Below are 14,867 nucleotides of genomic sequence, written 5' to 3'. Positions count from 1 at the left end.
AGAAAAGTGATCTAAAACTGGGGGAAACCGACCTAAAATTGGAGAAAAGTGACCCAGAATTGGAGAAAAGTGACCCAAAATTGGAGAAAAGTGACCCAAAATTGGGGTAGAAGGAGGCAAAGTTACAGGACGTGGAGGAAAAGTTACGTTAAAGTGTCTTAAATAGGTCAAAAATGGCATTAAAGGCAGCTAAAATTGTATTAATAGCAACAAAAATGGCAGTAAATGGGGCAGAAATAATATTAGACATAACAAAAATGGCATTAGAGGTGGTAGAAGTGCATTTAATGGAGCAAAAGGGGCATCAAAGGCCACAAAAATGGTATAAATGGATTCAAAATGGTATTTAATAGATCCAAAATGGCATTAAGTGGGTCCAGAAAGGCATTCAGGGCAGCAAAAATGGCACAAAAGTGACCAAACGTGACATTAAAGTGTCTGAAATGGCTCAAAAACTGCATTGAAGTGATCATAAGTTACAGAAGTGTACAAAATCCCCCAAAACTGCCCCAAAACTGATTGAAATTGCCTCAAAACCCGCGTGGGACCCATCTTTTCCTCAGTTTTCCCTCAAAAAGGCTCCAATATTCCCTTTTTTCCTCAATTTTCAACCCAAACAGGAATTCAGGATTTGGGATCTCCTTTTCCCCTCAATTTTCCCTCAAAAAGACTATGGGATTTCCCTTTTCCCTCAATTTCCCTGCAAAAAGGCCCCGCGATTCCCTTTTTTCCTCAATTTTTCCCCCAGAATGGCATTGGGATTCACTTTTCCCCTCAATTTTCCCCCCAGAAACCGAATTCAAGATTTGGGATCCCCTTTTCCCACAATTTCCCCCCAAAACATGGAATTTAGGGCTCGGGGGGGGCTTTTTTCCCCTCACAAAAAAAGCCCCCAAATCCCCTTTTTTTTCTCCTCCCGAGAGTCGCCCTCTTGCCTTACCTCCCGCCGCTAGGGGGCGTCGTTTCCCCGTCCCGCCCCCTTCCCCTCCAGGGCCTCGCGCACGCGCCTTGCGGCCGGACAGTACCAGCCTGAGGGGAACGCGCGGGGGGAGCCACGCGAGGGGCAGGAACGGGCGAGTCCATTGCGAGACGAGCCCGGGGAGGTGTCGGGGAGGCTCCGGGGCCGCTGGTTGGTGAGAGGGGAAGTTTGGGAGGGGGGCTTGGGGCAAAATTGAGGGGTTTTAGGGGTAAAATGGAAGGGTTTTGGGGAGAAAATTGAAAGGATAAGGAGAGTCCGGACACTGGGGTTGTGTCTGGGACACGGGGCTGGGGAGAAGGGGGGGCGGAGAGCTGGGAATGGACGGGGATTGAAGGGAAAAGGGTGTTCCGGAGCGGTTTTGGGGGGATTCTGATGGGAAAAGGGGGTCTCGGAGCGGGTTTGTAGGGATTCTGAGCTAAAAAAAAGTGTTTCGGACACTTAAATCCCTTCATAGGAGTATCCTGGAGCTCCTGGGTTTCTATTTTGAGGGAAGTCTGAGGGGAAAAATATGTTCTCGGTTTCTATTTTGGGGAAACTCTGAGGGGAAAAAGGGATGTGGACACATAGGTCCTCTTTTCAGGGCTCCTGGACCTTCTGAGTTTCTATTTTGGAGGAGCTCTGAGGGGAAAAAGGGGTCCCGGAGCGGTTTTGGGGGCGGATTTTGAATTAAAAAATGGATTTCGGACGCTTAAATGGTGTTTTTGGGGGGGTTCTGGACCTTCTGAGTTTCTATTTTGGAGAAACTCTGAGAGGAAAAGGTGTCCCGGATACTTAAATCCTATTTTTGGAGGGATTCTGAGGGGGAAAAATGGGTCTCAGAGCACTTTTGGGGGGAAAACTGAGAGGAAAAGGGGCCCCTGAGTGCATTTTGGGGGGTCCCTGGGGTGGTTTTGGGGTAATTTGGGGCTTTTTGGAGTCCTTTATGGGTTTTTGGGATCCTTCAGGGGGGTCCTTTAGGGGTTTTTGGAGTAATTTGCGGGTTTTGAGGTCCTTTGGGGGGAACCTGAAGAGGTTTTGGGGGTCCTTGAGGGAGTTGGGGGTCCTTTTGGGGGTTTTGGGGGGGTTTCCTGGTGTCCTTTGGGGGAATCCCTGGGGGGATTTTTGGGGAGATCCCTGGGGGTTTTTTGGGATCTTTTGGGGAGATCCCTGTGGGGTTCTTGGGGTCTTTTGGAGAGATCCGTGAGGTGATTTTTGGGATCTTTTGGGAGGATCTCCGACGGTTTCTTGGGAGGGGTCCCGGGGGAAACCCTGAGAGGTTTTTTTGGGGCTCCCTGCGTGTTTCCTTGGGGGGATTTCAGGGTGAGGGTCTTTTATCCCCCCTCCCCATTTAACCCCTCCCCCCCACAGGAGATGCTTTGGCGCATTTTTGGTGGGGGGTCTGCGGGGGGAGGGGCGGCAGAACCCCCTCTGCACCCCTGCCCGCGCCGCGGCCTACCAAACCCACCTGGACCTGGTGCAGGAGCGCTGCAAGACTGTCACCTCCTTCTACCAACAGCTCGCCATCGATGCCACCTCTGAGAGGGTGAGAGACCCCTCCCCAAATCGGGGAGAGACCCCTCCTCAAATTCCTGGGGTATTTGGGTCACTTTGGGAGGAATCTGGGGTTTGGGAGCCATTTTTGGGGATACTGGGGGGATTTGGGGAGTATTTGGGACCATTGATGCAGCCACAGAGAGGGTGAGATCTCCTCCCTGAATTGGGGAGGGACCCCTCCTCAAATCAGGGAGATCCCGCCTCAAATTTCCAGGGGATTTGGGTCACTTTGGGAGGAATTTGTAGGATTCGGGAGCCATTTTTGGGGGGATTTTGGGCCATTGATGCTGCCACTGAGAGGGTGAGAGACCCCTCCCCAAATCAGGGAGAAACCCCTCCTCAAATTTCTGGGGGATTTTGGGTCACTTTGGTGGGGTTTGGGGCTATTTTTAGGGGATACTGGGAGGATTTGCAGTGTTTTTTGGGGGGGTTTCTGGGCCACCGATGCCTCCTCAAATCCCACTAAATCCGCAGAGACCCCACCCCAAATTCCCCGGAATTTTGCGTCACTTTAAGGGGGATTTGGGGCCATTTTGGGAGGAATTTCCGGGCTGATTTTGGGGCCATTTTTGGGAGGCTTCTGGGGGCATTTGTGGGGAATTCTGTGCCATTTTTGGGCTGATTTTGGGGCCATTCTGGGTGGGATTTTCAGAGGAATTTGGGGATGCTTTCCCCAAATCTGAGAAGAGCCCCAAATCTCCTTTTTTCCCCAAAATCCAGCCCTCGGTGCACCTGACCCCCACCACCATGCTGTACTCGGGGTGCTCACAGGACGGCAGCCATTTTCTGGTGAGGGGCCCCAAAATCTGTGTGTTTTTCCCAAAATTTGGATTTTTTTCTTGAAAATTTGGGGTTTTTTTCCCAAAAATTCAGGGCTTTAACCCCAAAGGTAAGGGTTTTACCCCCCAAATTGTCTTTTTTTCCCAAATTTTGTGTTTTCCTCCAAATTTGAAAGTTTTTCCCCCAAAATTTGGGGATTTTCCTCAAAATTTGGGGTTTTTTCTCCAAAGTTTGGGGTTTTTTCCCAAAATTTGTTTTTTTCCCCAAAATTTGGGTGTTTGGGAAGATTTTGAGCATGCAAATCCCAAAGATTTTGCAGTTTGGGAGGAAGTTTGAGAGAGGAATCCCCAAAAATTTGGAATCATGGGGAACTGAGTTAAAAATTGGGGTGAAACTCCAAGAATTCGGGGTCATTCTGTCCAGGAATTTCCGTGAATTCATGTGGGAGGGAAAAAACCCCCAAAATTCGGGTGGGAAAACAGAACTGGGGAAGGGGGGATTTTCCCAAAATCCTAGAAACCTTGAGGGTGGTTAAAAAATTTGGGGAATTGCCCAAAGTCAGGTTTTTCAGGGCAGAAAAGCACCCGGTACCTGCAGCAGGAGCTGCCCGTGTGCATCACCCACCACATCCAGGGCTTCTGCAACCTGCCCTTCATCATCAGCTGCAACCCCACCATCCTGCACGTGGTGAGCCCCCAAATCCCCCAAAACCTCCCCAAATCCCCAGTGGGGGTCCACAAATACCTGATGGAATCCCGAAATCCCTGTGGGAATCGGAAATTCTGGGGGGAACCTGCGAAATTTGGAGGTTTCCTGTTTGTTCAGCCCTCCTAGTCCTGCGTGGGTGGGGTCCTGAAATTCCCAGGGGGATCCCAAAATTTGAAGGAGGGGAATCCCTGAAATCCCCATGGGAATGAGAAATTCTGGGGTGAATCTGTAAAATTCCGGGGATCCCAAAATTCTGGGGAATACCAAAATTCCCTGGGGACCCCAAAATTCCAGAGAATCGTGGAATTCCAGGGGGATTCCCAAAATTCCCAGGGATGCTGAAATTCCCGGGATTTGGGTTTTCCCAGGAGCTGATGCTGTTCCCTCCCCACAGCATGAGCTCTACCTCCATGCCTTCCAGAAACTGAGTGACTTACCCCTGGTGAGTGACACCTGGGCACACCTGGGGGCACCTGGCACACCTGGGATACACCTGGGAATACCTGAGATATACCTGAGACACACCTGGGCACAGCTGGGGGTGTCACCTGTCCCACCTGTCCCACCTGCCCAGATCCAGCTGCACAGTGACGAGGTTCAGTACTGTGCGTTGCTGCAGCAGCTGCTCGAGGACCACAAGGATATGGTGACGCTGCTGGCAGAGGGGCTGCAGAAATGCTGGAGACACATCCAGGTAACCTTACCTGAAGCAGGTAACCGCACCTGAGACAGGTAAACTCACCTGGGACACATCTGAGATACACCTGATGCACACACACACCTGGGACACACCTACCCTGATGGCTGAGGTGCTGTGGGAGTGCCAGAGACACATCCAGGTAACCTCACCTGGCACAGGTAATGTCACCTGGGACACACCCAAGACACACCTGGGACACACCTGGGATACACTTGGGATACACCTGGGCCAGGTGACCTCACCTGGGTCACACCTGAGATACCATCACACACCTGGGGAAGTCCCACCTGAGCCACACCCACTCACCTGTCACTCATCTGTGTCTCACCTGCCTCACCTGTCCATATCTTATCTGTCCCACCTGTGCAGGACGAGTGCCTGCTGCGGTCGTTCCTGGATAAGACACTCACCTCGCGCCTGGGCATGCAGATGCTGGCAGTGCATCACCTGGTGCTGCACAAGGACACGGTCAGCTCACCTGGGCAGGTGGGGCAGGGACCGTATTCTCCCAGCTTTTCCTGGGATTTCCCCATTTTCCCCAATTTTTTCCCCATTTTTCCTATTTTCCCCAGTTTTTTCCCCATATTTCTCCAGTTTTTTGCCAATTCCCCCCCCCCATTATTCCCCTTTTCTTTGCCATTTTTCTCCATTTTCTTTCATTTTTCTCCTTTTTGTCCCCATTTTTCCCCAACTGTTTTCACATTTTCCCCGTTTTTTCCCCATTTTTTCTCATTTTTCCCCATTTTTCCCAATTTTCTCCCCATTTCTCCCCGTACTTTTCCCCATTTTTTCTGCAATTTTTTTCCCCTTTTTCCCCCACTTTTCCCATTTCCTTGGGTTTTTTTCCCCTTTTCCCCCATTTTTTCCCTTTTATTCTCTTTTTCTCCATTTTTCCTGTTCATTTTCTGATTTTTCCCATTTTCCCCTGTTTTTTCCTCATTTGTTTTTCCCCTTTTTCCTGGTTTTCCCCCCAAATTTTCTAGCTGGATTTCATGGGCATCATCTGCACATGCCTGTCCCCCAAGAAACTCATTGAGAAGTGGGTGGACTTGGCTAGGTAAGCGCACCTGGGCACACCAGGGGGAACACAGGGCACACCTGGTGGCAGCAGGTGACTGTGGCTGCCAGGTGAGACGTCCCAGGTGTGCCCCAGGTGTTCCCCAGGCACGTCTCAGGTGTGTCTCAGGTGTCTCACCTGCGCAGGAGGCTCTGCGAGCACTAGTATGGGAATGCACCCAACAATGGTGTGACACTGAGTGACAGGGGGGTGTCAGAGGGTGCCAGGTGAGGTGCTTCAGGTGTGTTTCACCTGCCCCAGGTGCATCTCACCCGTCTCAGGTGTGTCTCAAATGTGCAGGCGGCTCTGCGAGCACCAGTACGGGAACGCGCTACATGTGCACATCAACAGGCATGTGGCTGCGCATTTCCCGTTCATCTGCCTGCCCTGGACTATGTCCTGCCTGAGCTGCTCAAGAACACCAGGAGATACCTGGAGACAGCTGTGGGCCATGCCTGGGGAGGCTGGGAGGGTCTATAGGGGTTTTGGGGGAGATTTGGGGAAATTTGGGGGTGCTTAAGAGGTACTTGGGGGAGTTGAAAGGCGTTTTGGAGAATTTAAAGGGGTTTTGGGGAAGATTTTGGGGTAGTTTAAGAGGGATTTTGGGAGATTGGGGGATTTGGAGAGAATTGAGAGGGATTTGGGGGAATTTCAAGGGAATTTGGGGGCATTTAAGAGGGACTTGGGGACAAAATGGGATTTTGGGAGTTTTGGGGGAATTTGGGGGAGTTTAAGGGGGTTGTGTGGGGGATTTGGGGGAGTTCAAGGGGGTTTTGGGGAGATTTGGGAGTTTTGTGGGGATTTGGGGCTAAATTGGGGGATTTAGGGGAAAATAGAGGGGATTTGGGGGGAATTTGCAGGAATTTGGGGTAATTTGTGGTAATCTGGGGTCAGAGCAACGATGGAGTCACACCTGGACACTCCCTACAACGTCCCTGACATTGTGGTGACCCTTGCCAACAATGACATCAACCTTGTCATGTGGTACGGGGGGCCCAAACTGTCCCCAGGATGTCCCCAAAGTGTCCCCAAGGTGTGTCCCAGGTGTCCCCAAAATGTCCCCAAAGGGTCCCTAAAATGTCTCCAAAGGGTCCCCAAAGGTTTCCCATGGTGTGCCCAGAGTGTCCCCAAAACATTCCCAAAATGTCCCCAAAATGTTTCCCAAAGTCCCTGAACGTCCCTGATGCTGTCCACATTGTCCCCATTATCCCAAATATCCCCAACGTCCCCAAAATCCCAAAGTGTCCCCGGTGTTCGGCAGGATCTTGGACCGCAGCAGGGGCATGCTGGACAAAGTGACCGAGTACCACTACAGCATGGGGTGGCCCTTCCACAGCCTCATTGAGCCCAACGGCCAGGCCGGGCCCAAGCAGAGGTCAGGGACCCCTCCCCAAAATCGGGGTGACCCCAAAAATACAGGAACAAGGGAATAACCCCTCTGAAATCAGGGGTTGCTCAAGGATGCGGTTTGGGGGGGGGTTTCAAGGGGCTTTGGAGGCTTCAGGAGGGTGTTTGAGGAGTTTTAGGGGGAATTTGGAGGGGTTTAGGGCACCCCCAGGATCCCTCCCCAAATTGGAGAGCCCCAAAAAATTGAGAACAATCCCAACCCCCCCACCAAAATCAGGGATAATCCCCCAAAATCATGGACCCTTCAGGGCTGGGACTTGGGAGGAATTTTGGGAGTTTTCATGGGATTTTGGGGGTCTCTAATAGGAATTTGGAAATACTTGGGGCCACCTGATTCCCAGTGAACCCTGGTGTCCCCCCAGCATTGGTTTTGAGGTAAATTTAGGGGGTTTGGGGGGATTTGGGGTGGGGATTTGGGAAATTTGGGTGGGATTTGGGGAATTTAGGTGGGATTTGGGGAATTTAGATGGAATTTGGGGAATTTGGATGGGATTTTTGGGATATTTGGGGACACATTTGGGAATATTTGGAGCCACCTGAGTCCCGGTGTCCCCCCCACCGTCAGTTTTGGGGTAAGTTTACAGGTTTTGGGGTTTCTGGGGTGGGTTTTTTGTGGGATTTGAATGGGATTTTTGGGATATCTGTGGGCACTTTTTGGAATTTTTGGGAACACTGGGTGCCCCCACAGGTTTGGCTTTGGGCTGCTGACATCACGCACCTATGCTGAGTACCTGGCGGGGTCCCTGGTGCTGCAGTCGCTGCAGGGCGTCGGCACTGACATCTGCCTGAGGCTGTGGCACATCGATGGCAAGGCCAAGAGCTTCTGCATCTAGGGGGGCTTGGGGGCAGCCATCGGGGGTGAGGAGAACCCCTGGGAGGTGCACAGCAGGGCAGTGCAGAGCCCCAAAAGTTGGGTTTTTGGTCACGGAAAGCCAGGAGGACCTTCCAAAGTTGGACTTTTTGGTGGAGGTTTTCCAGTTGAATCCCCAAAGCTGGAGCTTGGTCATTAAAATCATGGAGAGATTTCAAGGGCTGGGTTTTGGTCATGGAAACTGAGGAGGAGCCCAAAAGTTGGACTTTTATGGTGAGGTTTTCCAGTTGAAGCCTCAAAAGTTGGGTTTTGGTCATAAAGGTCATGGAGAATGTTCCAAAGTTGGATTTTTTTGGTGGAGGCTCTCCAGTTGAAACCTCCAAATTTGGCGTTTGGTCATCAAGGTCATGGAGAACCTTCCAAAGTTGGGTTTTGGGTCATGGAAACCAAGGAGTACATTCCAGATTGAGACTTTTTTGGTGGAGGTTTTCCAGTTAAATCCCCAAAGTTGGGTTTTGGTCATCAAAGTCATGGAGGACCTTATAAATTTGGATGTTTTTGTTGAGGCTCACAAAAGTTGGGTTTGGTCATTAAAATCATGGAGAACCTTCCCAAGTTGGTGTTTGGTCATTGGGGTCAAGGAGGACCCCAAAAGCTGGGGTTTGGTCATGGAAACCACGGAGAACCAAAAGTGGCTGTTGGTCATCGTGAGGGCCAAGGCCACGCCCCCATTCTGGCCACTGACTGCTGACCGTTCAGGCCCTCGGCCATTGGGATGGCCCCGCCCCTTCCCCCACTGAGCAGGGCTTCATTCATGAACAAGGCCCTGCCCCCACTGAGGCTGCAGCTGTGCTGGGGTTGGGGCTTTATTGGGGGAGGGGTGAGGGGAGGAGGGGAGGGAGGAAGGCTTAGGGTGGAGGGGCGTTGGGTGGGCTGAGGATCTGGATTGGGCTTGTTTTGGCCCAAAATTCGTCGTCATCATCATCATCATGGAGGCCATCTTCATGATCTTCATGTTCATCATCATGGAGAACATCATCATGGAGAACATCATCAGCTTCATCATTGTGGAGAGCATCTTCAGCATCATCATGGAGGCCATTTTCATCACCATCACAGAAATCATCATCTTCATCATCATCATGGAGGCCCTAAGGTCCATTTTGGGCTTTTTTTGCCCCAAAATCCCTCCTCATCTTCATCATCATCATCCCTTCCATCATATTCTTCCTCAGCTCCTCCTTCAGCTCCTTCCCCCACCCTCCTCCTCCTCAGCCCCGCCCCCTAATCTTCATCACCTCCACCTTCATCCTCCTCGGGGCCTTCATCACCTCCATCTTCATCCTCGGGGCCTTCATCACCCCCACCTTCATCTTCCTCAAGGTCTTCATCACCTCCATCTTCATCATCCTCGGGGCCTTCAACCCCTCCACCTTCATCATCCTCAGGACCTTCATCCCCTTCACCTTCATTATCCTTGGGGCCTTCATCTTCCTCAGGGCCTTCATCACCTTCACCCTCGGGGCCTTCATCTCCTCCACCTTTATCATCCTCGAGACCTTCCTCCCCGTTTTGGGCCTCTCCCTCCTCCTCCTTGGGGCCTTCCTCCCCACTTCGGGGCTGTCCCTCCTCCTCCTCCTCCTCACACGCCCCCTGGGGCTCTGGCTGGCAGCAAGGACAGTCTGAGCGGTGTGTGGGCGCCGCGTCGCGCTGGGGGTCATAAAAATCTGCGGGAAACGGGGAAATCCCACCCAGGAGTGACCCCTGGAGTGACCACGAGTGACCACCAGGCACTGCCCCTCCCCCCCTAGGCCACGGCTGGACATCAGAGCGGTCACTCATTGAACAGGGGTCATAAAAATCTGGGAAAAATGGGAAATCCGCCCCCCCCAAAAACCCAGAAATGAGTGACCACCAGCCACTGTCCCCCCAGGCCACGGCCAGATGTCAGAGTGGTCACTCACCGAAGGGCCCCGGCCGGGGCGGCCCCTCCAGCCCCTCCAGGACGGTCAGCAGGACACGGCACGTCTGGTCCCCTCTGGCCACGGCCAGAGCGCACAGCCGCCGCACCCAGCCCGAGCTGCCCGGCCGTCCGAGCGCGGCCACCTCGGGCTCGGTCACAGCTCCAGCTGCCCGCAGCCCGGCCAGCAGCGCCTCGGCCGGCACCGAGTCCAGCCGGCGCTCCAGGCCACGGCCGCCCGCTTGGACACGCTCTAGCCACGCCATGGCGGCCGAGTGGACAAGGGGAGTGGACACTGGACACTGGGAATGGACACAGTGAGTGGACACCAGGAGTGGAGCCTGGGAACAGGGGCTGGACACTGGCAATGGACACTGGGAGTGGACACCGGGAGTGGACACTGGGACTGGACACTGCCCCCTGGGGTGGCTCTGGACACTGCCCCAGAGGGGTCACTCCTCTATGGGGGATGGGGAGCGCTATAGGGGACCTCCTCCTAACCCCTCCCCCACCTTCCACAGGGATGTGTCCCCTATAGAACCCCCTTGTCCCCTACAGAACCCACCCCATGCCCTATAGAACCCCCCAATCCTGTCTAGAACCCCTCCCGTGCCCTATAAAACCGTTCTGTCCCCTATATAACCCCTCCCGCCCCCTATAGAACCTCCCCCACCTCCCCTCCTCCCTCCCTCCCTCCCTCCCTCCCTCCCTCCCCCCCCCACCAAATCCCCTATAGAACCCCCGTACCTGCTCCGGGCCCCCACAGCCCCTGTAAGCGCCCCCTGCTATTTAAAGCCCCGACCTTTACGGGCAGCGCAGACCCCGCCCGTTACCGCGCCAACCGCCACGCCCCCGCGGTTCGTGCAGCCCAATGACCCGCCCATTTCCCCGCCCTTTGTCCCCGCCCCCCTTTCCCGCCGGACCGCACCACCGCGCGGGACTGCAGGGGCGGGGGGGCGTCCCCGTTTCCTTCCGGACGCGAGTGGGACGCGCCGGCCGAGGCTATAAATGCGCGGGCGGGCGTCATGTGGAGCGGCCGCGGATCCAGCGGCACCGCTGTCGCCTCCAACGGTACCGGCACCGTGGGGACCCCCCTCAACCCTGGGCAGGGACCCCCAGGCCCCTCCGTGCCCTGCGGACCCCTCCTCACCGCGGGGGCTGCGTCGCCCCGCGCCATCTAGGAGTGCCGGGGGTGGATCATGAGGGAGTTCCGGCGGTGTTGCTGCGCTTGACACGGCGGTGGTTGTGTCGTTTCTAATTAACGTGATTCTGAAGGGGCATTTCCTCGTTAATTGGTGTAGTTAAGGCGTTGTTACATTGTGGATTTCTCGTGATCAGCGCTCCTCTGGGGGCTCCTCTGTGTGTGATTAGTGCTCTTGTGATCCGGTGCCGCTCCGTTTCCGCCACGCCTCGCTCCTAGTTTTAAGTTTTTAATTCATTTTGCTTTTTACTTTTAATATTTCCCCGCCTTAACCCTCACAAACATTTTCATTTTAAGGCCAAACCGCAAATTTCGGCCGCTGTTTTGGGGTGTTATTACCGCTAAAACGACCGCGGATGGGGCGGGGGCCGAACAAAGCTCGGAGCCCGGATGCTCCGCGCCTGCAGCGGCAAGGAAAGTTAACCTCAGAACGCCCAGTTATAACAGAAAAACTTCAATTTTGGGTGACATTCCCAGGCATTTATTTTTTTTATTTCGGGACAATTTCGGAGTGTTTTAAGTGCTCTGGGATTCTCTTTTTTTTTTTTTTTTTTCCCCGCCCACCATTTTGTGGTTTTGCCCCTGCGGAACCGCCGCCACTTCGTGCGCGCGGCGCTCGCGCGGCGCCATTGCCGCGGTGACACATCCGCGTCCTCCCGTTAAATCAAACCAAAATCAATCCGATTTAATCAAATTAAACAAATGCGCTAAAAAAAAAAAAAATTTAAGCCCTATACCTTCTGTTTCGGCACTAAGAAACCCCACGGTTTCTTCCACGCGAGGCGGGAAAGAGCCGTTGAGGATTTGTGAGGGAACTTTAAGCGTATTTTAATTAAATATGGCTTTTTATAAAATACAGATTTTTATAGTTAAATTCGGGTGTTTTTGTGCTGTTTATGTCGCTTTCCAGGGAAATTCGATGGTAAACGCAGGTTTTTACACCCTCTGAATCCTTCCCCCAGGCGCCCCTTTTGTTACGCGAAGCCTGAGGGGAGTTTAAAATTTCCCCTTCATTTTAACTTCTTAATATTTAAATTTACATTCATCCTAAAAATCGAAGTTTATCCTTTTTAATTTTATGCAGAAATAGTTAAATTCATTGATTTTCTGAGGTTTTAGAGCCTTTTTGCCCTCAGACCCATGTGCCTACACACCCCCTTTTGTTGTGCGGCGCCTGGGGAATATTAAATTTTCCCTTCAATTTTTCTGTCTAAACCATTAAATTTATTTTAATTATTGTTTTTTTATAACACATAAGTAACTAAATTCGAGTTCTGAGTGCTTTTTGAGGGGGATATTTGCTGTAAAAACGGGAATTTTAGGCCCTTTTCCTTGCGCTGAGTCTGACTGGGCTTTAAGACTTTGCATCCATTTTCACATTTAAATAACAAAATCCGACTTCAATTTTGCTTTTTATAACTAAAAAAATAAAATTTTGCTGTGATTTTTTAAGGATAAATCCATTAGTTTTATTTTCAGGTGGGAAATTTCGCTCCTCAGCAGGGTTTTGGTGCTTTTGGGTGGCTGAAGCACCAAATTTTCCTTTATTTTGTGTTGAAATTTCACTATTTCTGCCCTAAAATCAAAAATAACTCCAAATTGTCTAATTAAATTGGTAAAATTTTTGTAAGGTGGTTTTTATTTTTTTTTCTGTAGTTAAAAGCTTCCTGTCAGTAATTAATAGCGTTGATCAGTTGATTTCTTAATTTTAATAGCATAAATCAATTGATTTCTCTAAGGATATTTTTGTGCTTGTAAAGTGTTACATTTTTGTTTATTTGAAGGTATTGAATAATTTTTTATAACGAAAAGTCTCTTGATATCAAATGAATGCATTTTATAAAAGATGTTTAAATATTTTCACTTTTTATAAAATTTAGGTTTATAAACCTTAATATTTTAGGTATTAAGAGAGGACATTTTTTCTCATTATTGGTTAATAAAATGCTTCTAATTACAGAAATAAGCATAACGATAAAATCAGTTTATTGATAAATAATTGGCTGTTGGTTGGATTTTAGTTATGGAAATAGATGTGGAATAATAACTTACGTTATTAATCATTAAAGGATTATTTTAATTATAGAAAACCGTATAAAAACACTTTTAAATGTTTTTAATGTTAGTTTTGTGTTAATTTTCCTAATTAAAAGCATGATGTATATCAAGCAAGAGATTTTTGCTCTTAATCCCCTAATTAAAAACATTTTTTTAATAATTAATAATACTTAATGAGTTAATTCCAAGATATTTTTGTTCTTAATTCCATCATTAAAAATGCTCTTTTAATAATTAATAAGTACTTAATAAATGAGTTGCTTCCAAGAGATTTTTGCTCTTAATCCTGTCATTAAAACACTCCTATATTTATTAATTACTTAATAAGTGAGTTAATTCTAAAGTAGTTTTGCTCTTGATTCTGTAATTAAAATACTTTTTCAATAAGCATTGATTACTTTAATATAGAGTTCAGATATTTTTAATATTACATATATTGCTATAAATAATATAATATATTTATAAAATAATGCATTATTTATATTGATTAATTATTTACTAATTATATTGAAAATTTAAACTTAAAAAATCTTAGAAAATTAATAAACTTGAAATACTCATTTATTATTTATACTTATTACTACAATTAGACTTAAACCCATAATTAAAAGGCTTTTATTAGCTCATAACCTCTCACTACATTTAAAAATCTCTTTATTTGGGGCCATTTCCCATGGATTAACCCCATTTTAATTCTGCTTTCCCCAGATGACGCAAGGGTACGGCCCCCTCCCCCCATCCCTAAGGAATCCTTTTCTCACGGGATTCCCGGGAATTTTAACGGGATTTGAGTTTTCCCTCGGCAGCTATGGCACCTACCCTGCCCCCACAGCCAGAGCTACTCATGGGGGGGCCGGGGGGCAGGGCTACTCCCAGCAGAGCTACAGCAGCTACGGCCAGGGCTCAGCCAAGGGCTTGGGCTACAGCCAGGGCGGCTACAGCGGCTCTTACAGCCAGAACTAGAGCGGTGAGCGATCCCAAAAATCTGGAATTCCCAAAAATCCCCATCCCTCTATCTTGCTAGACCTGAAATCTGCGCTTCTGTACCTGAAACTGCCCTAAAACTGCTCTGAAATCCCCCAAAGTGAGCCCAGAGCTGCCTGGGCAGAGCCAGAGCAGTGAGTGATCCCAAAAATCCTGGAATTCCCAAAAATCCCAGGTGTTATATCCCCCTGTACCCAAAATTGCCGCCTTTGTACCTGAAACTGCCCTGAAATGACCAAATCTGAGCCCAAAAATGACCCCAGTTTTTGACCATCCCGTTTCTCCCGGTTTACTCCCATCATTCCCACTTTCCCCATTATTCCCATCATTCCTGTTTTTCCCACTTTCTTCATTTTCCCCCCGTTTTCCCCCTGTTTATCCCCGTTTTTCCCCAGTTTATCCCTATTTCTCACTGTTTTTCCTGTTTTCCCCCCATTTTTCCCCAGTTTATCCCCAGGTTACTCGGTGCCAGCGGCTCCTCCCTCCTACAGCTCTGGCGGCTTTGGCTCCGGGCAGAGCTCCTCATACCCGGCCTACTCCCAGCCCCCCACTGCTGCCTCTGCCAGGTCGTTAATTAATCACTAATTAATTATTAATTGGTTATTGATGGCTATCAGTAACCCAGACTCTAGACCAGTAACCCCAGACTGCTTCCCAGTTACTCCCAGTAATGCCAAATGCATTCCCAG

General features: G+C 49.9%; 2 protein-coding genes across 3 annotated transcripts; one reads left to right on the top strand and one right to left on the bottom strand.

The window, feature by feature from the left end:
* Positions 1 to 991: 991 nt before the first annotated feature.
* On the top strand, positions 992 to 8,193 carry LOC147646491 (branched-chain alpha-ketoacid dehydrogenase kinase-like; the record flags this gene model as incomplete). Its single annotated transcript, XM_086873389.1, has 10 exons — positions 992 to 1,133; positions 2,327 to 2,501; positions 3,233 to 3,301; positions 3,851 to 3,979; positions 4,395 to 4,442; positions 4,575 to 4,694; positions 5,070 to 5,186; positions 5,684 to 5,757; positions 7,019 to 7,132; positions 7,853 to 8,193. Coding segments are annotated over 10 exons (1,133 nt in total), but the record flags the coding sequence as incomplete, so codon positions are not given.
* Positions 8,194 to 8,786: 593 nt separating this feature from the next.
* Positions 8,787 to 10,796, bottom strand: LOC147646490 (uncharacterized). Of its 2 annotated transcripts, XM_086873381.1 has the most exons (3): positions 10,683 to 10,796; positions 9,940 to 10,237; positions 8,787 to 9,702 (listed from the first exon to the last, which is right to left on the bottom strand). In XM_086873381.1, exons 2-3 carry the CDS (start codon positions 10,199 to 10,201, stop codon positions 9,260 to 9,262), a joined length of 705 nt encoding a protein of 234 aa, XP_086729507.1. In that variant the 5' UTR covers positions 10,202 to 10,237; positions 10,683 to 10,796; the 3' UTR covers positions 8,787 to 9,259. The 2 variants fall into 2 exon arrangements, with proteins under 2 accessions (XP_086729507.1, XP_086729506.1); XM_086873380.1 differs by lacking the exon at positions 10,683 to 10,796 and having other exon boundaries at positions 9,940 to 10,487.
* Positions 10,797 to 14,867: the final 4,071 nt, after the last annotated feature.

The sequence above is a fragment of the Cyanistes caeruleus genome, unplaced genomic scaffold, assembly GCF_971803275.1.
Source record: "Cyanistes caeruleus unplaced genomic scaffold, bCyaCae1.hap1.1 HAP1_SCAFFOLD_96, whole genome shotgun sequence".
Taxonomy (NCBI): domain Eukaryota; kingdom Metazoa; phylum Chordata; class Aves; order Passeriformes; family Paridae; genus Cyanistes; species Cyanistes caeruleus.
The sequence above is the reverse complement of the archived record's forward strand: the minus strand, read 5'-3'. Positions and strand labels throughout refer to the sequence as shown.